Source organism: Petaurus breviceps, unplaced genomic scaffold (genome assembly GCF_028583685.1).
Source record: "Petaurus breviceps papuanus isolate PSGF00001 unplaced genomic scaffold, PetGlider_PUasm1.0 189, whole genome shotgun sequence".
NCBI classification, from domain to species: domain Eukaryota; kingdom Metazoa; phylum Chordata; class Mammalia; order Diprotodontia; family Petauridae; genus Petaurus; species Petaurus breviceps.
The window spans coordinates 3092808-3118285 of record NW_027185809.1 but is presented as its reverse complement, the minus strand read 5'-3'; the positions used below and the strand labels follow the sequence as shown (position 1 = coordinate 3118285).

At 37.1% G+C, this 25478-nt stretch overlaps 1 protein-coding gene across 3 annotated transcripts in view; it reads right to left on the bottom strand.

Moving 5' to 3' along the window:
* Positions 1–962: 962 nt before the first annotated feature.
* The window catches only part of ACSL6 (acyl-CoA synthetase long chain family member 6), a 116093-nt gene continuing 91577 nt past the window's right edge, over positions 963–25478 (bottom strand). For all 3 annotated transcript variants that reach the window (XM_069091816.1, XM_069091814.1, XM_069091815.1), the window contains 10 exons: positions 25247–25381; positions 23852–23986; positions 22088–22183; positions 20154–20226; positions 12741–12829; positions 10916–11032; positions 9716–9859; positions 8352–8453; positions 4415–4486; positions 963–2818 (listed from right to left, as the gene is read on the bottom strand). In XM_069091816.1, the coding sequence (XP_068947917.1) occupies positions 2681–2818; positions 4415–4486; positions 8352–8453; positions 9716–9859; positions 10916–11032; positions 12741–12829; positions 20154–20226; positions 22088–22183; positions 23852–23986; positions 25247–25381 (1101 nt within the window). In that variant the 3' untranslated portion in view covers positions 963–2680. The remainder of the gene's footprint in view (positions 2819–4414; positions 4487–8351; positions 8454–9715; positions 9860–10915; positions 11033–12740; positions 12830–20153; positions 20227–22087; positions 22184–23851; positions 23987–25246; positions 25382–25478) is intronic.

The following is a 25478-nucleotide window of genomic DNA, read 5'->3' as shown; positions in this document are numbered from 1 at the left end:
CTGAATGTGTGGACCACCAAGACATCCTTTGTGGTCAAAGTGAATACAAATAGTGCAAATTTTATTTGATAGTATCCATGGTACTGTAAAGGAATATTAGAAATTCACAACTTCAGTAAATGACAGGAATAATAAGCACATTTTGAATGAAAAGCAAGCTAAGAGGCTGAACATGTTTTTCTGTAAGACTCGGTAAATCCCTGTTAGTTGAACAGGATCGCTATGGTTTTACACCACCACAGTTAGCGAAGTCTAAGAGACTAAGTAAATGAATGTGAATCTGTCAGGGACAGTTTAATGTTTCCAGTATGGCTTTTTCCTCTCTTACCTATTCAAACAATTCACCTTTTTCTGTCAAAATAAAGAATTCTGATTTGTGGATGCAAGATATGCACTAAGAAAATGTTGCCTTGATTGTCTTCCATGAGAAAATTAGGTAGTATTAAGGATAAGGACTTATTAATGTAACGTGCAACGTATTTAAGACCCATGCCATGCATTTCAGTTCAACTTGGACTTGCTAACTACTCTCACTCTGTGGCCATATATGAACATTTCTATTATTCAGGAAAGACAAGAAAGACTAGATCTTTTAAGTGAGAGAAAACTGATTATGTTTTTACTGATAAATGACAAAAGTTAGCAGGTACAAGGCACAAGTCAGATAAAAATAGGATTTCTCTTGTTTGAATGAAAATACTTTTGCACTCTTTGCTCATGTAAGATTCTTTTGGAAATAAAGGAAAATAATGAAGTTCATACCACAGTGGAAGAAGAATGGAAAGTAGCTTCTTTTTCATTTCTGTTTAATTAAGAAACAAGTCAGTTGTTTATAAAATTGTAGTAGTATCAGTCAAACAATGAATTCAGCATTTGGCTATTCAAATTCTATATAAAGAAAAATCAATGCAATCTTTTTTACAGTTTGAGTATTTCTTATCCAGAAATATAATTTGCCAGTCTCTATGTAGCTAGTTCATTCTTCAGTTTATTAAACTTGCAAAAGCATGCAATGGAATTTGAGAGACATGTTAAATTATGTGACAGATAAGATAAATACATTAGTTTTTTAGATTGAAGCTTTAGCCCATTCCAGTCTGAGACTGAAAAACAAATGTAAGATTGTTGATCTAGAAGGCATTCATTAAGCAGGTCCACATATGTATGTAGTTTCTAAGTGACCACATTTATTTATTTACAAATGTTAGGATCCTCTCTGGCCAAAGGGAGCATCTCTGGTTGCTTGGTTGTTGAATCACTTAGCACCTTTGGCTTCCTGCAACAAAATCTCTAATAGGAAAATGATGTCCTCTCTTTCCTGGAGTTCTAACCTTCCCAGAAGCAGAATGATAGTTTAATTTAATTGCTTTCCATGATAACTGGGTTTCTGTTTTATGATACTGATGATATTCTTGCAGAGAGCATTTTCTTTTCCATTGCAGCAAAAAAAAAAAAAAAGACATATGTAGTAGCCGTGATGTGAGAAAAACAGTCTTCTTTAGTTTTTAAAGCCATTCAGAGATATTAAGAGATGGGTGGCCTTCAGAACACATTTCCATACTCCAAGCTGTATCATGGTGTTTTTTTTCAGTAGCAATTTGCAGGAGGTTGTTGAACTGTTTACCCATAACTACATGGATATGGAACCATACTACCTTTGGGGAATGGCAGCCCACCATGTATATAGTATTCTAGGAATAAGGAACCAAAGATCTCTTTTTATCTCGAGCAAATAAGTTTTTTTGCAGATTCTCTGTGAGAGGCCAGATCCAGGTTCTATCCTATTCTATGGCTGTACAGAAATGTTCATTTAATTGGGCTTGCTAGTGTCAGCATTCACAGTTCCAGAGTGGATAACTGAAATATTCTAGTGGGAACTAGCTTATTTACATTAACAGTGTTCTATCCTGAGAAGTAGGTTGTTTCGTTCAACCTTCTAGAGTTTGTGCCACTTAACATTCCGTGAATATACAGATATAATCCTGGAGATACGTTTGTAATATCTGTCTTTCTGAGCAACCCTGTACAGTTTACCTTGGCTGGTTCTGTATTTTTCTCATGACTCTGATTAAGTGTGAGAGAGTAATGACTTGCTCCTTGGCCTGAAATGTATGTTGATGGTCATATCAATAAAGATTAGATAATGTTGAGACACGAAATTTCTGCCAGATATGGAAGTTGCTCTCTGCCTTCAACAAGGTTTATTATAACAGCCAATCTAAAATTTTAGGCTAGACTTAACTGTGATTTTTGAGTATCAGTTATTAAATGAGGTAGACCAACATTATCTAGGTACATCATCTTGTGACTAGCTTGCAAATAGTTACATAGAATAATTCAATTATGTTTTCCCTCCATATTTAATAGAATTTCTCTGATCATTGAGATTTTATATACATATATATTAATTTTAGTGGTATACCATACTGGAGATGATGTCTTGATCTTTACATTGCCATATGCCATATTTGTAGCAGCCTGTTACAATGTCAGTTCAATAAAAATATATGGTGCTCAGTGATGATAGAGAAAATATTGTTAAAGATTTCTTGGAACATGAAAAGGCTCAGTCATAAGGTCAAGTGCTCAGTCACTTTCAACTGCATCATTTTGACCACACTTTCAAGCATCACTAGGATATTGCTACACCATCCAATGTGTTGAGGACCGCCTTGGAACTTCACATAGAAGTTGAATAAAGTTCTTCTATTTGTTTTTTGAAGTAATCTCTTAGCTCTCGTCTCTTAGCCTTTAGTGTCGGTGTCAGCAAGCCATTTTGTACTGAGAACATGTCAGAGTATATGTAAATGGCTTTAACCTAAAAACCAAATGCAGAATATACCTTTTAATAGGAATTGGACACATATTCATAGCACAAATAACTATCGGCAAATTTGTAATAAATCAGTTTAGTTAAATGCCTCTCTTTAAGACTTTTAAAAATCAAAGTAATTTTCAATATGTAAGCTAGACGGTCCATGGTCACATCTAAAAGTAGCTTTTATGGAATCATAACACAGCTGCAGGTGTGTGTTGGGATACAGTTCTTACCTTGCCTATTTCATCCTTGTTATCCATCATAGAAAATCCTGCTTTTTGATGCTGAATGGGAAGCAGAAGAAATACTATCCTCTCCCTTTTATTGTGGTCAGTCTCTGAGGGGGCTTGGCTTTACCTATCTATTGGGGCTGACCAAATAAGAAGATCCTAGATTTTTTTCAGTCACAGAAGAGGGAGCTTGGTATTGTGGATTTAGAGTCAGAAATATTTGCCTTAAATCTCAACTCTGACACTTTAAAGCAGATGATTTAACAGTTTCCTCATCTATGAAGCAAAAGGGTTAGACTAGAAGCCTTCTGATCCTGTGAATCTTTGTCCATGAACTTGGGCTAAACTGAGCCTTGAGTAATATGTAAGGGTGAAGTATGTGAAGTAGGTCTAAATTTTAAGCTAACAGTGCTTTGAATGACTGCTGAGCTACTAACTAGTGATTAATTATCAGATGGAAATATACATACACATATAATTATCAAGTTGCATAATCCATACATACTTATAAAAATAAATTCTGTAAGAAAGTATATTATAGAAATTGTTACACATATACACATATAATTATCAAGTTGAACAGTTCATTCTTATAAAAATAAGTTCTGTAAAAAGTATATCACATATAGTGAAATATAACAAGTAGTGATTAATATCTAACTTTCTTGTTGGAGAATTTCCCATCTTGAATATTTGACTGTCCAGAGAAGTTTTGCATATTATTACAGCTAGTTTTGGTTCACGTATGGCTCAGATAAATTAGTGAATGATGAATTCATAAGGAATTATTACAGAAAAGCCAAGGATATTTGAGGCTACACCTTACCTTTATGGACTGACATGGAGAACCTGCCTACACATCCATAATGGTTATATCCCTTGGCGTGCATGGAGTTAGAATAGAGAATCTTTAATGTGATCCACTGTGGAATTTCATGTATTCTTATATCAAACTCCCATGAAAATGAAGCAGGACTCAAGGTCTTATAGTTTTTGTGTCTATCTCTTACTAGACTCTAAGGTTCCTTAAGGACAAAGATTTTTATTTTACCTAAACTTTCTATCTTCTTATTGCCTAGAAATATACAGTAGACATTTATAATATTTAATGTGCTATAAAAGCAATGAGTACAACATTGCTGTATACTTCTTGTAAGGACACAGAACTTACGAGAAATTATAATATAAAAATCTCAGTTGCATAAAGGCCTTTCTAGGGTCACTGAATCTACTTACCTGCCTAAGTCAAAACTTCACTAAAAAAAAAATCTGCAGTCACAGAATGGTAAGAGATTTAAGTGAGAAACACTAATGGTTATGGTTTATTACTGAGTAAACATCAAAGCTGAGAAAAGATAATCTTTACCTGTTCAAAGGAATGTAATCCACTTTCTTTTCCTAGTCTGACCATATCATCCATTATAGCTTGCTTCAACTCCTAAAATGAACCATATAAATTCTGAGTTACAATGACAATACAGACATACATTTTAAACTCAAGAAAGAAAGAATGGTTTCTAAACAGAGATTGATTGAAAATCGATTAGCGTTTGCACAACAATCAATAGACATGTTCTTCAGTATTCTTTTGAGGTATCATGTGAAATGCTCCCAAGTGACTACTAGATAGCCATTCTATCCCTCTGCCCTCTTACTCTTACTGCCCATGACAACTTCTGAGCATGCGGAGAGCACTTTAAACAAAATGGAATTGCCATGTAAGAAGTGGTTCATGAATGACCTCTGTAGGATATTAGATTAAGGTCTCCAAAGAAGAGGCATTAGAGGTTATCCTGTCTAATGCCCTCCTTTTATTTATATAGAAGGAAACAGGATCAGAGAGAATACGTGATTTGCCCAGTCACACAGGCAATCCAGTGGCAGAGCCAACTTTCAGACCTTGGTATTCTGACTCAAAATCTAATAGCTTTCCCACTATGCCATGCTTCCTCTATTGCTCTGTGTCATAGCAGAAAGACTACTGAACCTCAGAATCAAAAGTATCTAAGTAGGAGTTCCAACCTGTTTCCTACCTATGTAACTGTCTCTGTGTCTTAGCTTGGCTTTTTGAACCTAATTTTCTTCCGTAAAATGGAAATTATAGTAATTGTGCTCCCTAACTCACAGGACCATTTTGAAGAAAATGATTTTAAAAATAATGATAGGATAATAATCATGACAATTTGCATTTATGTAGTTCATTAAGATTTGCAAAACACTTTGCAAATGTCTCATTTTATCTTCACAATTGCCCTGGAATGTAGGTGTTATGATTATTCTCATTTTACAGGTGAGGAAACTGTGGCACAGGTCCGGGATCTTAGTCTAATCCCATCCCATCATTTTATAGGGGAAGAAACTAAGCTATGTGAACAAAGCCATTCTGTGCCCAATTGTACAGAACCCTGTTTGCCAAAGATAAGTTTGTCTTCTTTTTCTCCTCCCTTTTCTACTAAAAAGGGCTAATATTTTGGCCTGTAAGAATTTCTGATCTCTTTCATTTCATCTGTGATTGTTTAAATATAACATTGACATAGGAAAGACTAATTCCATAAAGAATGTCTATGGCCCAGATTATGGTATGCATTTCAATGGAAAGCCTATACAATTTGTCCATCAGTATGTATATCTTCAACAGGTATTTCAAGTGGAAAGTCAGCTCCATCCCGAGTTAAAGAGTGAACTGAATTGCCTTTGGGACATTGCAAAACTTTTTGAATGGAGCCAAGTGTTTCATGGAAATAAAAGCCCATCTTTTTTTTTCCATTTTTCAAATGCTTTATTAACTTCTGATTTACATCCTTCATTTCTGCCAGATTATGAGTTACAAATTTTCTCCCCATTTTTCCCCTACCCATCGCCCCAAAATAACAGTCCCACAGGATATCCCCTCCTCCAATCTGCCCTCTCCCATATTTTCTCCCATACCCCTTTCGACTTTTCCAGTGGATCTCTATGCCCCAGTGCCTGTATATCTTATTTCCCAATTACATGTAAAATAGTATTAATAATAATAATATATATTTAAACATTTTATTTTAAAACTTTGATTTCCAGATTCATTCCCTTCCTCCCTTGTCACCCACCCTTACTGGGAAGATAAGCAGTTCAGTATAGGTTGTACATGTGTGGCTAATGCAAAAGAATAACATAGTAGATATATTGTAAAAGACTGACTATATTTCCCTCCCTCCTATCCCACCTCCCGCTTGTGCTATTCTCTACTTTGATCCTGTCCCTTTTCAAAAGTGGGTGCTTCCAACTTCCCTCCCCCCACCCAGCCTGTCCTCCTTCCATCATCTCCCCTCTCATCCCCTTCCCCCTACTTTCCTGGAGGGTGAGATACCCTATTTAGTGTGTATTTCATTCCCTCCCCAAGCCAAATTCAATGAGAATAAGGTTGACCCATCCCCTTTTGCCTTCCTATTCTTCCCCTCCATTGTAACCATTTTCCCTTGCCTCTTCTACATGAGATATTTTACCCCATTCTGTCTCTCCCCATCTCCTCTCATTATATTCTTCTCTCACCTCTTAATTTCGTCTTTTAAGTATCATCCCTTCCTATTAAATTGGTCCTGTGCCCTCTATCTATGTATACCTGTAAACATATATACACACATTCACATATGTATTCATATGCCCATATACCCTCATATATAGACATATATAGATATATTTCTATTCCCTTCAACTATTTTCATACTGAGAAAAGTTTCATCAGTTACAATTATTGTTTTTACACGTAGGAATGTTAATAGTTCAACTTTGATAAGTTCCTTATGATTTCTTTTCCCTGTTTACCTTCTCATGCTTCTCTTGCTTCTTGTATCTGAATGTCAAATTTTCTATTCAACTCTGGTTTTTTCATCAAGAATGCTTGAAAGTCCTCTATTCCACTGAACGACCATATTTTTCCCTGAAACATGATACTCAGTTTTGCTGTGTACATGATTCTTGGTTTTAATCCTAGTTCCATTGACCTCTGGAATATCACATTCCAGGCCCTTCGATCCCTTAGTGTAGAAGCTGCTAGATCCTGGGTTATCCTGATTGTGTTTCCACAATATTCAAATTGTTTCTTCCTGGCTGCTTGTAATATTCTCTCCTTAATCTGGGAATTCTGGAACCTGGCTATAATATTCCTAGGAGTTTTCTTTTTGGGATCTTTTTCAGGAGGTGATCGGCGGATTCTTTCAACCTCTATTTTGCCCTCTGGTTCTAAAACATCAGGGCAGTTTTCTTTAAGAACCTCCTGGAGGATGATTTCTAGGTTCCTACTTTGATCATGGCTTTCAGGTAGTCCAATAATTTTTAAGTTATCTCTCCTGGATCTATTTTCCAGGTCAGTGGTTTTTCCCATGAGATATTTCACATCGCCTTCTATTCTTTCATTTGTTTGGATCTGTTTAACAGCATCTTGATTTCTCATAAAGTCATTTCTTCCATTTGCTCCAATTTAATTCTTTTTTTAAAAAAGCAATTGGGGTTAAGTAACCTGCTCAAGGTTACACAGCCAGTTATTTCTGGATGTGGTGCTAAGTATCTGAGCCCAGATTTGATCCCCAGGTCATCCCAACACTGGGGCCAGTGCTCTTACTCGCTGGGCCACCTGGCCGCCCCACTCTAATCAAATTCTGAAGCAATGATTCTCCTCAGTGAGCTTTTGACATTCTTTTTCCATCTGGAAAATTTGGCCTTTTAAGGCATTTTTCTCCTCATTGCCTTTTTGAGCCTCTTTTGCCATTTGAGTTAGTCTATTTTTAAGGTGTTATTTTCCTCAGTCAGGCTATTGACTCTCATTTCATAATTTTCTTGCATCATTTCTCTTCCCAATTTAAGTATACTTAGTTGTCAGATTTCATTTTCCATTCACCACTATAAACAGTGGTCATAAAACAAAGGTATCTAATAGTTGGATGCGAATCAGAAGACCTGAGACTGACTAGCTGTGTGACCTTGGTCAAGTTCCTTCCCCTCTCTGGGTTTCAGTTTTGTCCTCTGTAAAAGGAGACTAGGTGGCCTCTAAGGTTACTTCAAGACCTGAGATTCTGACTAATGATTTTTCTAAGTTCTAAGGGAAGCCGAAGTTTGTTGTTGTTACTATTTTGGGGGGGGGGGGGTGAGATAGGAAAGAGGAGGGTGGGATGGTTAGATAAAATGAGCCCTCTAATTAAGAGCTGATTTTTTAGAGGTTTCCAAAGAAGTTCAAATTTCACAAGTATAATTTTTCATTGCTCTCTTATCATTTGATAGATCATCAAATATGCAGCTATGTCATAGAAAAGAATCCCAAAGACATATACCTTATCTTGACAGAGCTCTGCATATGTTCCATCAAATCCTCTCTTCTTTGCCCAACTGGGCATGACTTCAGGATCAGGCACAACAATACCCACCAAGAAGGCCTGTCATTTCCCCACAGATTTAAAAAAAATTAAAAAGTGGTTATGACAAGATCATCTACTAGCATTATTGAAAAATTCATGTGTCCATCCAGTTATGAAACATCTCCACAAATAAATTCCATATATGAGATTAATTAGCAATCTAATTTACTTATACTTTTAAATGACATTTAATGTCAAGCTGTACATCAATCTAGTCATAATCTTGTTTCCAAATTTGACTTTGCTTATGTACACATTAATCAATATATTCTTGGATTGCAAGTCAAATGATTCTATAATACAGAAAGAATCATTTTCATTTTCACTCAAAGCTCTTAGAATATTGAATTAACCAATTGTCATCATTCCAACATTTCTGTAATTCTTATTTTTAATCTATTCATAAAACCAAATAAGTAGTTTAAGAATCTAAGAATTCTATTCTAATTATGCTAACCTAGTGAATAGTATAGAGGCAAAAAAAGACCATGACCAGCTTGTTCCTTCAGTTTCTAAATCTTAATGATGCTAATGGCATTATAATTAGAAATTATTTCATATATTACTTCACGCATACTTTTAAAATCTTTCATATTTTCCTTCTCAATCATTTAGATACCATCTTTAGGCCTACTATTTAAAGTATCGCTCTAATCATATAGAAAAATGAATTAGAATTTATGACTCATTCTAATGAAAAGGGAAGAATCACCTTTCTCCTTTCAGTGGAAAGGTGAGGAGTCTACAGGATTCATACTCTGTCAGACAAGTTTGCTCTGTTAGTCTTTCTTAAATGGTTTTTGTTATAAAGGAGGTCTCACTTGATGGTGGTGGTGGTAGTGGGTATTAATAGAAATCATTGTTATGTAAAAATAAAAGACATCAGCAAAACTTAAAAAAATTCATTGGAATATGGTTGCATCAAATAATTACATTTATGACACTTCCTGACACACTAATAGATCAGAATTACTTGTTATTCAGTGAGTCTTCTAATTTAACATTTCTTTCGGGAATAACTAAATTTTACTTTATTGTGCATTTAAAAAACCCCTCTAAAATGACTGGCTCTTCTCTTGATGAGGAGCTTATTAATACATTTAATTCTTTAACCTTTGGGAAGTACAGCAGGGTATTAGGATTTATTTTCTGATTGGGGGAACAGGGAAGTTCACATTAATTAGGTGTCAATTATTGGAGTGCTCTAATCAGTAAGAACACTCCTGCTCCTAAGCAAGATTGATAAATAAGATCATATCCTCAACAATTCTAAACATTACCTGTAAGCTGTCTCCATGCACATAGGTCTGAGCTACTGGTTCACTTCGAATGTAGATGTTTTCAATCTTTTCTGGAGCAATATATTCTCCCTGAGCGAGTTTAAATATGTGCTTTTTCCGGTCAATAATTTTAAGAGTACCTGTCTATTGGGTAAGAGGAACAGTTTTAGTAAAAAGTAATAAGTTACAATAGACTGTCTTATCATCTGGGCAGTTTTAACATATTCTATTCCAAACGCTGTTTGAAACACTATAGCCAAGCAGAGTGCATGCAGTTTAATAGCCAAAGTGAGTGACACACAGAAAATAATACAAAGTCAATGCTCAGAGAAATAAGTTTTGTTGTTGCTGTTCATTTGTTTCAGTCATGTCTGATTCTTTGGGACCTCTTATGGGGGTTTTCTTAGCAAAGATACTAGAGTGGTTGGCCATTTCCTTCTCCAGCTCATTTTACACATGAGGAAACTGAGGGAAATAGGGTTAAATGACTTGCCCGGTATCACAAAGCTAGTAAATGTCTGAGCCCACATTTGAACTCCAGAAGATGATTCTTCCTGATTCCAGTCCTGGCTCTTGATCCACTGGGCTACCTAGCTGTCCTAGAGAACTAAGTAGGCACTTTAAAATGGTAAAATAATGGATGTACCAACAATTAGAGAGGTAAATTCAAAACCCTTGGGACAATCTCTCTTGGTCTACTGTGTGGAATGACTTTGGCAATATTTTCTGGTGAGAAATTGAAAGTTATACAATAACTAGTTTAGGGACTTAGGGATGGTGTCTGAATAGAATCAGGCACTAAAGAAGAGATGTTGAGAACCCACATTGGGCTGCTTTCAAAGAAAGACCCTTAGCAAATATGCCCAAGAGTATGCCAGCATCATTTGCTTTGTTCACCTAGAAGTTCATGTCTTTTCCCTTGGGCACAACTCAGTAACACTTAAGTACCTACCATGTACGTGGCATTGTGTACTAAGTAGTGAGGATAGAAAAATGAAAAAAAAATGACAGTTTCCTGCCCTAACTGAGCTTATAGTTTATGGGAAAGTGGGAGGATGTGGCATCTACACGACCTTCTTTCACTCTGATTTCAACAAGATGCAAGCTTGCCATCTCCTTCATTACAATTTCAGGCATCAAAGTTGACACAACATTTTCTTAAAACTCCTCAGGCAGTAAGTGTAGGCAAATGATACATACAGGTAACCACTTCCCAATATCTCCAGTGTGAAGCCATCCATCCTTGTCTAGCGCCTCGTCGGTCTTCTCCTTGTCTTTGAGATAACCCTTGAAGACATTTGGTCCTTTCACACAGATCTGGATGAAATAAAGATCCCAGTTGACTGATGATAGCAAACAAACTTCACTATCAACCCAGTTAAACTCCAGAGGGAGCAGTTGATTCACCATCCCTCACCCTCAGTCACCCTCCTCACCCTCAAAAAAAAAATGAAGATCCAATTCTCCATTTTGGGGATGCTTATTCTCCCCCCTTTGCCCATCCTGCAAGGCTGGCACAAGTTCCATCTCTGTTATGACATTAAGTTGACATTGCCTTACCTGTTATTTATTTATGTGTACATATCTAATCCCACTACTAAGCTCTTTGAGGGCAGAGACCATATTATCTTCATCCCCATATGGTCCACCTCATGTAGCATATGTTCTGAGGCATAGCAGATGGTCAGTCAGTGTTTGCTGGTTGACTGAGTTTCTCTACTCTCTTATCTTATTATATGCAAATGTAGTAGTAATAAAATCAAAGTTTTAAAAATGGATTGTTGCTACTATCCCTTTGTTTCCTTAATGATGAGTAACTCAAAGGGAAAGCACAAAGGGGACTACAGCCTGTTTATCTACACAGCCAATCTCATGTACAAAAATGAAATCGTAGCTCTGCAGAAACTATTTTACCCAAGTCTGAGTTATAGGAAGTAATTTGAAAAGTCCTGGGGAAATCCTATACTTTAGACAACTATGGACATAAACTTTGAGTTTGGTTGAGGAATAGGAAAGTGGACTAGATGAATAATAAGTAAATTAATAATAAATTAAATTAATAGAGGCAATATGGCAGGTAATTTTGATCACATGGGGAAACAACACAAAGAGAAAAAAATCTCTTTTTTCTCAGTATATGTAGATAATTATAACATGGATAGAAAAATAGAATTACATCATTTAGGCTATATTTTACCTCACAAATATAGACATTCACTCAATTATATAATCAAATGCAGTGTTATATGCTGGAGACTGTACTGGATTTGGAACCAGGAGACCTGGGTAATCCTGGCTCCCATACATACTAACTGTGTGTTTGTAGGCATGTCAAAATTTCTCTAAGCCTTGGTTTTCATATCTATAAAATGGGGATAATAATGGATGGGGGGAAAGAGCTTTGTAAATTTTAAAGCTCAACCTACAGAAATGTTTTTCATTATCTTACTAGAGTCTAGCTGATCACAGATTTAAAGCTGGAAGGGATCTTATAAGCTGTGCAGTTCAGACTGTTGATTTTACAGATGAAGAAACTGAAAGTCAGATAGTCACAGAGTTAGTAAGTAACAGATCCAGGATTTCGATTCAGGTCATTTGAATCCAAATTCAGAGTTGTTTCCAAGGCATAATACTATCTGGGATGTTGTAGAGAAGATTCTTATTAAGGAATATTTCAGATAATATGAATTCTAGGGCCCTCTTCAACTCAAAACTATGTGATTCTTCTTGAACACTTTTGAATTTCCTTTCAGAGTTTTAAACAGTAACTAAATGTAATATATGGCATTAGTTTTTGATGATTCAAGTCTTCATGGCTCTAATTAAACTAGGCTAATGTTCATAAGCTATTTTTCTGTTATTTCCCCTTTGTTTCACCATTTGATTATATAATACAAGAGAATCACATGCTATACACGCCTGAAGTTGTAGTTCTCCATGTCATCATGACAAACTTGCAAAACAATGAGGAGCTTTTCTTAGTGCTGGAGATAACAAACCCTAACTCCCCCTTGCTTAAACTTACCTCTCCCTCTCCTTTGGAGGCAAAATAGTTCAGTTCTTCCACGTCTATCAGTTTGATGTAGTTGCAGGGTAATGGTGCACCCACATGACCTACAAATCAGAGTAAGCTCAACAAGTTTCAGCTTTCAAACTGAGCTCGGCATTAGTGCAGACGGCTTTCCAGCAGAGATGCTCAAGCCTTTCTAAATAAAAGTTCTGGTGGTGTTTTCAATCCAATCCAGATCTAGAACCCTCTCCTCCATCCTTTTCCTCCCTTTCATATTTCCCCAAATCTTAAAGCCACAGAGAAAGAAGAAGTCCACCGCCACCACTTCCTTGGCTTAAGTTTTGTACCACAAGAGAAAATGAGGTTTCTCCCTGGATGGCACTGCACAGAGAGCATAACTCAATGTCATCACTTTCTGGTACTGCTTAGAAAAACAACAAAAAGACACACGTTAAACATTCCCCAGGTCAATACTTTTACCTTTGTTACAAACTGGCAGAATTAATATTTCTCCAGCAATCAAAGCTAGGTCCTCATTTTATTTTATTATTATTTTTTTTTTTTGCTTTTTTTTTTGGAGGGCAATTGGGGTTAAGTGACTTTCCCAAAGTCACGTGGCTAGTAAGTGTGTCAAGCGTCTGAGGCTACATTTGAACTCAGGTCCTCCTGACTCTAGGGCCAGTACTCTATTCACTGTGCCACCTAGCTTCCCCATAGGTCCTCATTTTAAGTGGAAAAAAATTCTCTCATAAAGTCACTTAAATTTAAATTTGCCTAGTCAACCTACATCTCATACTGATTTCTTGCTGTTGTAGATGGGATTTACTCAATCCTGTGTTAGATGATTGTGTTGAGAATGGCTACAATAAATTCAAATTAGGCTTGTGTACACTAAAGACAACTTTACATTCAAGTCATTTTTTAAAAGAATAATTATTTAGGTCAAAGGATATGAACAGGCAGTTTTCAGAGGAAGAAATTAAAGCCATCTATAGTCATATGAAAAACGGCTCTAAATCACTACTGATTAGAGAGAGACACATCAAAACAGGTACCACATCACACCTATCAGATTGGCTAACATGACAAAGTAGGAAAATAATAAATGTTGGAGATGTGGGAAAGTTGGAACACTAATTGATTGTTGGTGGAGTTGTGAGCAAATCTAACCATTCTAGAAAGTAATTTGGAACTATATCCAAAGAGGTATAAAAATGTGCATACCCTTTGACCCAACAATATTGCTTCTAGGGCTGCATCCCAAAGAGATCACAAAAATGGGAAAAAGACCAACATGTACAAAAATATTTATAGCAGCTCTTTTTGTGGTGGCTAAGTACTGGAAATCGAGGGGATGCCCATCAACTGGGGACTGGCTGAATGAGGTGTGGTATATGAATGCAATGGAATACTATTGTGCTGTAAGAAATGAAGAGCAGACAGACTTCAGGAAAACCTGGAGAGACTTAAATGAGCTGATGCTGAGTGAGGGGAGCAGGACCAGGAGAACAGTGTACACAGTCACAGCCACAATGCTCGAGGACTGATTTTGAAAGGCTTAGCCCTTCTCAGCAATGCAAGTACCTAAAATTTTTCCAAAGTTCTCATGATGGAAAATGCCATCCACATCCAGAGTAAGAATTATGGAGTCTAAATGCAGAGTGAAGCTGACCCTTTTCCCTTTTGTTTGTTTCTCATGGTTTCTCCCATTCGTTATAATTCTTCTTTGCAACATGACTAATGTGAAAATGTGTTTAATAGGAGTGTGTGGAATCCATATCAGATTACATGACATCTTTGGGAGGGAAGGAAGGGGAGAAAATTTAAAATTTATGGGAGTGAATGTTGAAAACTGAAAATAAATAAAATATTTAAAAAAAGAATAATTATTTAGGCTCACTATACAACCTATGAACTTCCTTGCAGAAAATTTACTCTGAGCTACAGGACATACATTAGTGTAGGATTATTGAGAGGCAAGTACTGGCTAAGATGCTGAATGGAAAGAAAGATTTTATAGTGTGAAAGGTAACCCATTTCTTTGTCTCTTTTACCCAATAGATTTTTTCTGCTAAGCAATCCTGAACTAAGGACATATGATTTCTATCACAATGGAATTCCTGGTTTGCAATCTCCTTCCACCTGTCGAGATTAAATTCTATCTCAGTATGCCTAGGTGAATAGAGCACTGGCCCTGGAGTCAGGAGGACCTGAGTTCAAATATGATCTCAGGGGTGGCCAGGTGGCCCAGAGAGTAAGAGCACAGGATCCAGTGTCGGGATGACCTGGGGATCAAATCTGGGCTCAGATACTTAGCACTACACCCAGAAATAACTGGCCGTGTAACCTGGAGCAAATTACTTAACCCCGATTGCTTAAAAAAAAATGACGTCAGATACTTAACACTTACTCGCTGTGTGACCTTGGGCAAGTCATTTAACCCCAATTGCTCTTCCTTCCCTCCTCCAAAAAGAAAAAAAAATTATAATTTATAATATTAGAGAACTGCTTGAGACTTAGAGAGGTTACATGATTTGCTCCTTGTCACATAGTAAGCATCAGAGGTAGGAATTGAATCCAGGTACAACATTCTATCTACTTCAACAAACTGGCTCTAATCTTTAAATATATTAATAAATTTAGCTATATCCTTCCATTTGATTTTTATATGAAAATTTCCTATCCTTTCACCCTATGCCCTATTGCTTCTGTAAACTCCTGCCAGTCAAAGCAAAAGTTTTTTTTAAAAGAGCTGAGATTTTTCAAAAAAGGCAGAAACTGACAGATCTTACAGTGCAAGAATCTATATCCTTATACTGATCACCTCACAGGAATGGTGCGAGGAAAGGGCATCATAAACCTTAAAGTGATATAAAAATGTGAGTTTTTGTTATGTTCTTATCTTGTCTGGTAGGGTTCAGAAATGGTCCTGGTATACATTATTCTGCTATTACTCTTTCATATTTAATATTCTATGAACTGTTTTTCAGGTAGTTGAATAAGTCTTAGCATGTAAGTGTATACTCTGTAGGCTCATTAAAAGCATCCTTGGTACAACTGCAGTAGCACCCAGAATAAGGACAGTATGCATCTTCTCATGTTATTTTGATCTCATTTACTTAGCTTTTATATTTTGTAAGTTTTATTTTTTGTTCCATGTAACATTATGAGCATATGGTATTGTGACAGCTAGTATATGCATTTTTAAATTTTTATGGGTCAGTGTTATATCTAGTAATTATGGGTGACAGTTAAGTTTCTGATAATGGTCCACTTCCATTACAGTTTATTGATCGAGTTCTTTAGGACATTTTGAGATCTGAATTTATCCTTTGGTGATTTTTTATTGGTCAGTCTAGGGAGTTTCTATATGTAATTCTAGGCACTAAATCATATTTTACCAAATATTTGCTAGGTGCTAAGTTTTTACAGCCTGCATTTATGTACTGTGCCATTGTTTGTTTGATTTACAATCTCCTTGCATAATCTATCTAAATCATTAAGACAATGATAGCAATTCAAGACCATAGTGGCAATGACCTGGTCCTGAATGGCCATCATTAAACTTTCTGTCTCCTTTGACAAATCTTCATGACTCCGCTATTCGTTTAAAATTTCTTTGTTGCTGTATTGTTGGATGAATTCATGTGGAGGTCATGTATAGAGAACTGGACCTTTTAAATTTACTCATTGATCTTAGCTGTTTTATAGTCTCCATCTGGAGGTAAATGACTTTCAATTACAACCCACAAATCCAGTGATGTGTCATTTGAGAAATGAGAACAAGGGAGAATTCTATGAAACCTTGCTATATTGAGCGCCTATTTCACTTAGATTTGTTTTCCTGCCGGGTAACTCAGAATACTTAGTAAGGATTATTTCATCAATGCTCACAATATCATTAGCTCTAAATCTTGGTTGCTATGTTGGTAAACTAAAATAGGAAGAGCTGCTCCCATCTACCAGGATTAAGTGTCCCAGGCCAGAGTTGTGCTTACTCTGTTAGTGTAGAGGGGGCCCAGTCCAAAGAGGCAGAATAGCCAAGGCCCAACAGCCCTGCTATTCCCTCTGATCACTGCAATTCAAACAGCCTTTATTAAATGCCTATGATGTTCAGCATAATATATTGGGTGCTGAAGAAATAGGAAAAATTACAAATAATAGTCTCTGCCCTCAAGTAATTTCCAGTCTAATAGAAAAGATATGGCATGTATCCAAATGAATATGGCATAAAATAGAATTGCTAAAGGAAAAGGAGGGATAAAAAGAAGATTACATATTTTTAAAAACTGTGAGGAGAAAGTTCACTTTTCGTTGGAGATGTCAGCAAAAGCAACTTAAATAGAGCTTTAAAAGAAAGGAAGGATATCATTAGGTAGAAATGAGGGAGTATATTCCAGGCAAGGGAAATGGGGAAGAAACATGCAAATATACAGAATTGGAAGAGAGAAGTATGAGACCAGAAAATGAATTGTCTCTCCAGTTTGGCTAGAATGTAGAGTACATAAGGAGAAGATTTATTTTTTTTAAAAAAGCTATCATATTTTTTTCCCCACAGACAATCTACCCCCCAAAAAAGCTATCTACATTTATTTATTTATTATTTATTATATTATTCATCATTTATCTACTATTACCTTCACTTTCTTACCTCCCATATATTCTGCAACCCCTTGGAATCTGTGTTCCAAATTTATCACATGCCTGAAACTGCTGTCTCCAAAGTTATCAATGATCTCTTTATTGCCAAATCCAATGACCTTTTCATAGTCCTCATTCTTCTTTACCTTTCTGCAACATTTGACACTGTTGACCATTTCCTTCTTCTAAACCAGAGGTAACCAAACCTATTTGGCCTACCACCCCCTCTTAAAATATTCACTTAGTTCTCCCCCCTTTGGGGGATTGGGGTTAAGTGACTTGCCCAAGGTCACACGGCTAGTTTTTTTGTGTTAAATGTCTGAGGCTAGATTTGAACTCAGGTCCTCCTGACTCCAGGGCTGGTGCTCTATTCCCTGAGCCACCTAGCTGCCCCAAAATAATTTTTTTTTTAAAGAGGCATCTTCATCCCAACGTGGTAGTAGAATCAACAGACTATCACAACGGATAAGAGTAGGGTAAGGAAAAAGCGGAGGCCTGACCATATCACGCTGCTGTTCAAGAAACGTCATTTAGTGGCTTCCTTTTGCCTCTGGGATGAAATACAAAAACTTGATTGGCATTAAAATTTCTTCATAATCTGGCTTTAGCCCACTTTTCTAGATTCACTATATATTATACATATATAGTGAATAATATATATATTCAATATATATTATTCTTCATTATGTACCCTACATTTTAGCAAAGAAGAATGAGAGCTGAAGAAAAGGTACATTAAATGGGATTTGAAAGGTTATTAGAGAGAGGCAGCATGATCGAGTGACAGAATCAGGATGACCTAGATTTGAATCCTATATCTGATTTATACTTGCTGAGTAAACTTGAGCAACTTGCTTAATACTTCAGTTCCCTAAACCAGTGGCATCCAAAGAAGGGGTCAAGCCCCCTAGAAGAGTGTAGCATGATTCCATGAGTTATGAGTCAAGTAACTCAAGGGTGGGAAGATGGGGTCACATGCACCCTTCTCATAACAGCTTATCATGGGTTTGTCTTGGCAAGGTGCCCATAAACTAATGGGGACCCAGGGATCTGTAGCTAGGTTCTGTGTTTCAGGGCAGTGGCATCTCTTTCTCATTTTGGGGGTGGAGTGGGAAAGAGTAATACAGGATGAATATTTATGGACATCATAGATCTCAGGATACCTAAGTCTTTCCACCTAAATCCTTTCCTCTTCTGAACTTCCCCATTACTTTTAACTTGACTGACTTTAACTTTGACTTACCTTCAAGTATCCTAGGTTCACAACTTTGGCATCATCTTCAAATCTTCACTCATGTCACATATCTTATCAGTTGTCAGTTCCTACCTCTACAACATTTCTCTTTACTTACCTGGATGCTATCCTAGTTCAGGCCTTCAACTAGACTATTGCAATAGCCTAATTAATCTTCCTGACTCATAAATCTCCCCTCCAATCCATCGTCCACATAGCTACCAGGGCGACTGTCCTAACTCACAAGTCTAACTACGTCACTTCTCTCCTACTCAATAAACCACAATGAATCCCTATAACTCGAGAATCAAGTATTATTTTTCCTTAATCTTATCCCTTTACAATGTCTATCTTTGGTGTGTTTTATAACATATATATCTATATATAATCATTTCATACAGTAGAATATGTATATAATTCATAAATAAGTAAATAAAACATATATTGAAGATGTAACAAAAATATGAAGACCTCTGCCATAGGCAACACTTTAATGATGTTAAGTTGCAGAACAGATGCCAACCTGCATTGGCAGAGGGAGTTTCCTACACCATTCATAGTTCTGGGCACCCTTCTCCCAAAAGTGTCACTGAAGAACTTGGAGAAAGAAGTTTCATTAGAGTGATAGAGGTGTAATCAAGAAAATAAGGGGCTGGAGAGTGAGTGGAGGAAATAAATGTAGACTCTAGAAATGTAACAGGTGAAGCAGCAGAGAAGGCTTGAGGCAATAGCAGGGTTCAAGGGTAGGGTTCTTCTTTTTTTAGGATAGAAGAGGAAAGAACACTCTTATAGGCATCACGGAAAGAAGAAGTAGAGAAAGAGAAACAGAAGATGAGAAGGAAGATAAGAGAATGACTGGGCAGTAGTGCAAGGTCCAAGGGGAGTTGGGGTCAAGAGTTACGACGAGAGAGTGACAATGAGAAAGGCTACTTTACCTGCTAAGACTGGGAACAAAAATGAGGATGATGGGGGAGGACAGAGAGAGGTTTTGATGTCTGGAAGACAGGAAATGAAGCAACTCTCAGAGATGGTCTCAATCTTCTCAGTAAAGTAGGAAGTAAAGCAGTCTTTTGAGAGAGGGGGAGTGGAATGTAATTGGGGGACTTGAGGAGAGAAGTTTTGGAAAACTTACTGTGGGTAGTGTCATAGGTTGTTACTCTCCCCACAGGAAAAATGTAGAGACAAATGCCTTTGGGTGAAATGTCACTAAGATAATGTCTAGTTACCTAAAATATCATTCTGTGCCAGAAACAAACATGCATAATGTGATATTACAAACATTGATATCATAAGAGACCCAAGACCTTCTAAAGGATTGACCCAGGCCACTCTCTAAGGAGAATGGCTCTAGCTACTAGAGGCCAGTGTTTTCCTATTCACATATACTTCTAGTCACTCAAAAACTTTGGAAAATCTGGCACCCCATTGTTTCTTAGTGGGAAAATCTTCAAACACACTCTCTCTCTCTCTCTCTCTCACACACACACACACACACACACACCCCTAAATATTTTTCTGCCTGGGATTAGATACTGTCTTGACCTCTTTCTTACCTGAGGTCCAGTCCCCTGGAGTTGTGAAGGTACATCCAGCTGTACACTCAGTTTGGCCATAACCTTCATATACCTACAACAGAAATATGACTCTTAACCTGGACCACCAACTCAAAAATGCCTATACTTAATGAGGTAATGTAGGCAAAGTTCTCTCCAATATAGCTATCAGGAATGGTTGTTATCATTACTCAAACAGTGGAACTTTCCCCCGTGTTGTTTAATGCTTTTCTTTTCAGTCAATTAACATTCCATGAATAATCTGAAACTAATAAGCATTGGGAATGTGACTTTGGTTATTGTCGTATAAGACGTGTAATTATGTATTGTACTTAGTGGAGATCACAGTGATGAATAAGCTTTTTTTTTTTTTACTATAGATAGTATATAAAAGTAATGTGAAGTTTGGGGCTTAATGTCTCTTAATTTCTTTAAACTGTTTACAGGTTTTAAAGATTTACACAATTTATCAATTTATCATTAAGCTCACTGTCTGTTTTATTTTAGCTATGCAAAAGCACATAGTCTTTCTAAATAACATCACTATGCATGAAAATTTGGAATAAAGTCCATCTGTCTTGGATACCTTCCAAAGGAATTTGGTTGCTATGCTATTAAAAGAGCATTGTTATAAGGTAGTACCATGATTCAGATACTGAGGACAGTGTTATGTGTATAAAACTTTGAATGGTCAATATTTAAACATACTCATAAAACATGGAACCAATTTACTTGAATCCCACTAATAATGTTCAATTTATGAGATTCCATAAATTAATGTAGATTCACTACAGGGCCTTGCCCATAGAAGGCACTTAATAAGCATTTGTTGAATGAGAAAGTAAATTAATTTTAAATTCTATCAAAACACATTTAGTGAAAATATAATAGAAAAAGATATTGTTCCTCTTAATTAAAGGCAAGACATATTTATTTTCTGTCTGGGTTAGGAAACATTGTACAAACTGGAATAGGTGCAGACCTGATGCATGTGTAGGACTATGTGACAATCTCAAATACATTCCTTTCTCTCCATTCACCTAGCTACTTTTTCCCTAATTCCCAACCTTATCACCTCTTACCTGAATGATCACACCTCTTAACAGGTCACATTTATGACCATATCATTACTTCCCTGCTCTCAAGGCCCCTTCTTATCTCCAGGGTAAAACAAAAACACTTCTGTTTGGTTTTAAAACTCTTTACAATCTGGCACCAGTCCACCTTTCTAGGTTTATTGCATATTACTCTCCTATATGCATTCTCTGATTACTGTTCTCAGTACATAGTTTCCCATCTATCATAGCCATGCCTTTGCTCAGCTATGCCTACAGTCGTTGGAATGTACTTTTTCTGTGCCCTCTGCATCTTGTATAATTCTAGCTTTTCTTCAAAGTTCAGATTAAACACTACCTGCTATGGAATGTCTAACAGGATCATTTCAATTGCTAGTGCCCTCACTCTAGTAATTACTTCACATGTGTTTTAAAAAATTTAATTCTCTATGGACGTATTATTTCCCCTCAACAGAATGAAAGTTCCTTAAGGACAGGCACTCTTTCATTTTTGTCTTTGTTTCTCCAGGGTCTACTTCAGTGATTAGTACAAAGTAGGAATTTAATAAATGCTTTTTGAATTGAGTAAGTAACCAACATACAGCATATTTAAGCTGTTTACCTTGAATAATATCCTATGGATCCTATCAAAAACAAGGGAAACCTTGTACTCTCCAGACAAATAAGTCCTTGTCTTCCAGAATATGTAAAATCTACCTTGGCTCTTCCTACCCTAAGGCTTATGCCTTCTGGAGGAAGGAGAAGCTGCTGTGTGGCCACTGGGTCCTCATGATTCCCAATTATCTTGATAACGGGAATATCTAGCTGCTCCAAGACATGACTCCATGGGAAGCTAAGCTGCATACTGTGCTACTGTACCTGACACCCCAAGGCTGCACGAAGAAAACCCAGGACTGTGGGAGACGCAGGAGCTGCTCCAGTGACAATCATCCTAACACAACCACCGAGACTAGCCTGTGGAACAGATGACAAGAAACAATTGATTAAGTAGAGTCTTGACATGTGCCCAAGATAACCTTCACAGTATTCTGAGGCATAACTAAATAGTCTGGAGCCCAACCTGCCTCTAAGAACCGAACCCAAGGCAATACTTGGGAACAGAAAATTCAGACTCACAATCGCTGAATGTTAGAGGTGAGAAGAATCTTAGAGGTCAGTTGTCCAATCCCATCACTTTACAGATGGGGAAACTGAGGCCTGAGGAAAAGGAGTATCTTAACCAATATTATATAGCAAGGCAGTGGTAAAGCTATAGGGTAAAAACTCGACCTGGAAATCTGGTAGCCACATAGAGGGAACCTCTAAAGTCATCTAGTGGAGAAGTAGAATGCTAAGAAATAATTTCATTCAATTCCAAGTTGAAGAAAATTTAAATGCAGTAGAAAAGGTTAGTTAATAATGTTTCCAAATCCTTAGTGTTCTGCTACAATTTAAATGAATTATTTAGTATTTATTCATTATTAATTTATTAATCTATGTACCCTTTTGAAGATTTTGTTTTCTCCTTAATGCCCTTAAAATATACTCAGTCATTGTTACATCATTTCTCAGCACCAAAAGAGCTGAATTATAACAAGTTACTTCAAATTTCTGAAATGCTAATGGCCTTCCTTTTTATATATAGTTTTCAGATCAATACATTGCTTCCTTTTGCCCTGCATCACAGTGGATAAAGAAGACTTGGAACTCTTCGTCTTTGCAAGTGAAGCCAAAAAGACTTTAAAGAGTGATCAAGTTTCATAGTTAATAATGGAATAGCAAGTGAATGCACAGTCATGTCATTTTTCAAAAATACTAATCAACCATAGCTTCCTGGAGGAGGTTAGTTTGGGCAGGGGTAAGGAATGCTTTGGCAGAAGTATACAACAATAACTAAGTATTTGGTCCTATTCAGGAGCAAGTGAAGGGTAGGAAACAAAGAAATAATTCTTAGAACGACAGATTGTGAAAACTGAAAAGGACCTAAAAAACTATCTAGTTCAGGGGCATCTAGGTGGTGCAGTGAATAGAGCACTGGCCCTGGAGGCAGAAGGACCCAAGTTCAAATCTGGCCTCAGATACTTAACACTTACTAGCTGTGTGACCTTTGGGCAAGTCACTTAACCCCAATTCCCCCCTCTAAAGAAAAAAAAAAAACAAGAACTATCTAGTCCATCCATTCTGCTCAATTTAGAGAGAGATACTGAGGTCCAGAGAGAGGAAAGGAATATCCTAAGGTCACACAATGAGTCAGTGACAGCCTGGACCATAACATAGGTCTCTCCATGAACATTACATTGGTTTTAGTGTTCAGCTTTTTTCTTCTCATGTCTAATAGGGCAGGGAGAACATGAAAGAGTTTAGGTACCTTACAGACCCTGGGTGATATCATTGGAGAATTCTCCAGAGAATATACTGATTTCTATTCCCTTAAGACCTCATCTCTCCTTTCTGTACTTAGTCTCTACCAATGACCCTCATTTCACCACCTCTAGTTACAACATGCCAGCGTTAAAGTATGAGACTTAGAAATATGAACAAATCACTAGGGGCTCTTTGGAAAGGCAAGCATCGAGTATTGTTTTAATTTCCCTGTGGAATGAACTGCCTGATATTTCATAGCAGTCTTAGCCAACTTCTTACCTGAATCTTATTAAAAAAAAGCTCATCCCATATGCTATCATTTCTAATGATTCCACTTCGGACTTCAGCCTTCTTACGCTTTGCAGCAAACTCCAGAAGCCACCGTTTCAATGGAGTATTTGCTTGGCTGAAAATCTGAGATAAAAAAAAATAGACAAAAGCTTTCAATGAGCTCAAAATTTCACCCTCAGGCACTTCTTCATGATGGAAAGGAATCTGTAAACCCAGAATCCAGCTCTTACTTTCACCTTTGGTGGCTTAGCATAGGAGATGGATGAATACCTGCTAAACTGGACTAAAGGTTAGTAAAAACTAGGAACAAGAAATTAAGATATCTCTCCTATGCTAAAGTTCACCCACCTATCTGCTATTATGGAATGAGAGTAACAGAAAATATAGGAGTGGAGAGGAAGAAAGGGGAAGGAAAGGGAAGAGAGGAGAGCCATAGAACTTTACAAGACCATCTGGTCCATCTATCTACTGATGGAGGAATCTCCTTTATGATTATCTGACACAGTCACTCAACTTCTGCTTGAAGATTTTATTATAGGGAGCTCATTACTGATTACTGGTATTTACTTCAATTCGCATTTAACAATTTAGAGATACTCTGTCACAGTACTTATGGTAAGTTTGGTCAGTGCAATGCATTGTATTATATAGGTATTTTGTAAATGTTTGTTGACCAAAGGGTACAACCATTGAAGGTGGCCAAAAGTAGAAAGAGAAGAAGCTTTGAACCAGTTCTTACTCACTTTGAGCAACTGGAAGAATATATTTAAAACTCGCCTCCTTCCAGCCCCTAGAACTCAAATGCTATCTCAGAAGCATCCATGGGTCATGACAATGATAGAGGCTCATTAGAGTCTCCCTATTATTATTCGCAGGAAGAAAATCACATGGGTAGAAGCTCTGATTGAGTGTTAGTATGAGGCAGAGTGTCCAACTCAGGACAGGAAGAATGGATCCTCTGTTTGACTCCAACTTATCTTTCCAGGCTGATTACCTCCACTCCAACTTAATAGGCCTGTGTACTCTTTCTTGCACACAATCTTCCATCATCTGTCACTATGCTTTTGCACAGACTGCCCTGCAGGCCCAGAATGCTGCTCTTTCTCACTTCTGCCTTTTAGAATCTATCTCCTTTTAAGGCTCAGTTCCAGGGCTGCTTCCCCCACCTGAGGCTTTCTCTGATTTCCCCAGCTGTTGATGCCTCCTGTAAATCTCCTTTGTCTTTATTTTATACTTTTTTCGGGAGTCAAATATGTTACTTTCAGTGGAATATAAACTCCTTTAGGGCAGGGATTATTTGTTTTTGTCTTTCTAGCCTAGAGTACAGTAGGTACTTAATAAATGCTTGCTGAATTGAAGTCTATGGTGACCAAACCAGCTCACCTTGTCATACATTCTATTTAGCAGTCTGGGGACCACTGGGAAGATGGTGGGATGTAGAGCTTCCATGTCATCTGACAGAAGGCGGATGTCTCCTTGGAAGAATCCAACTCTTCCCCCGTGGCAGTACACTACTGACTGTTGAAGAAAATGGTGAGAGAGAGACAGAGAGAGAGAAAGAGAGAGACAGAGAGATAGAGACAGAGAGAGAGACAGAGAGAGAGAGAGAGAGAGA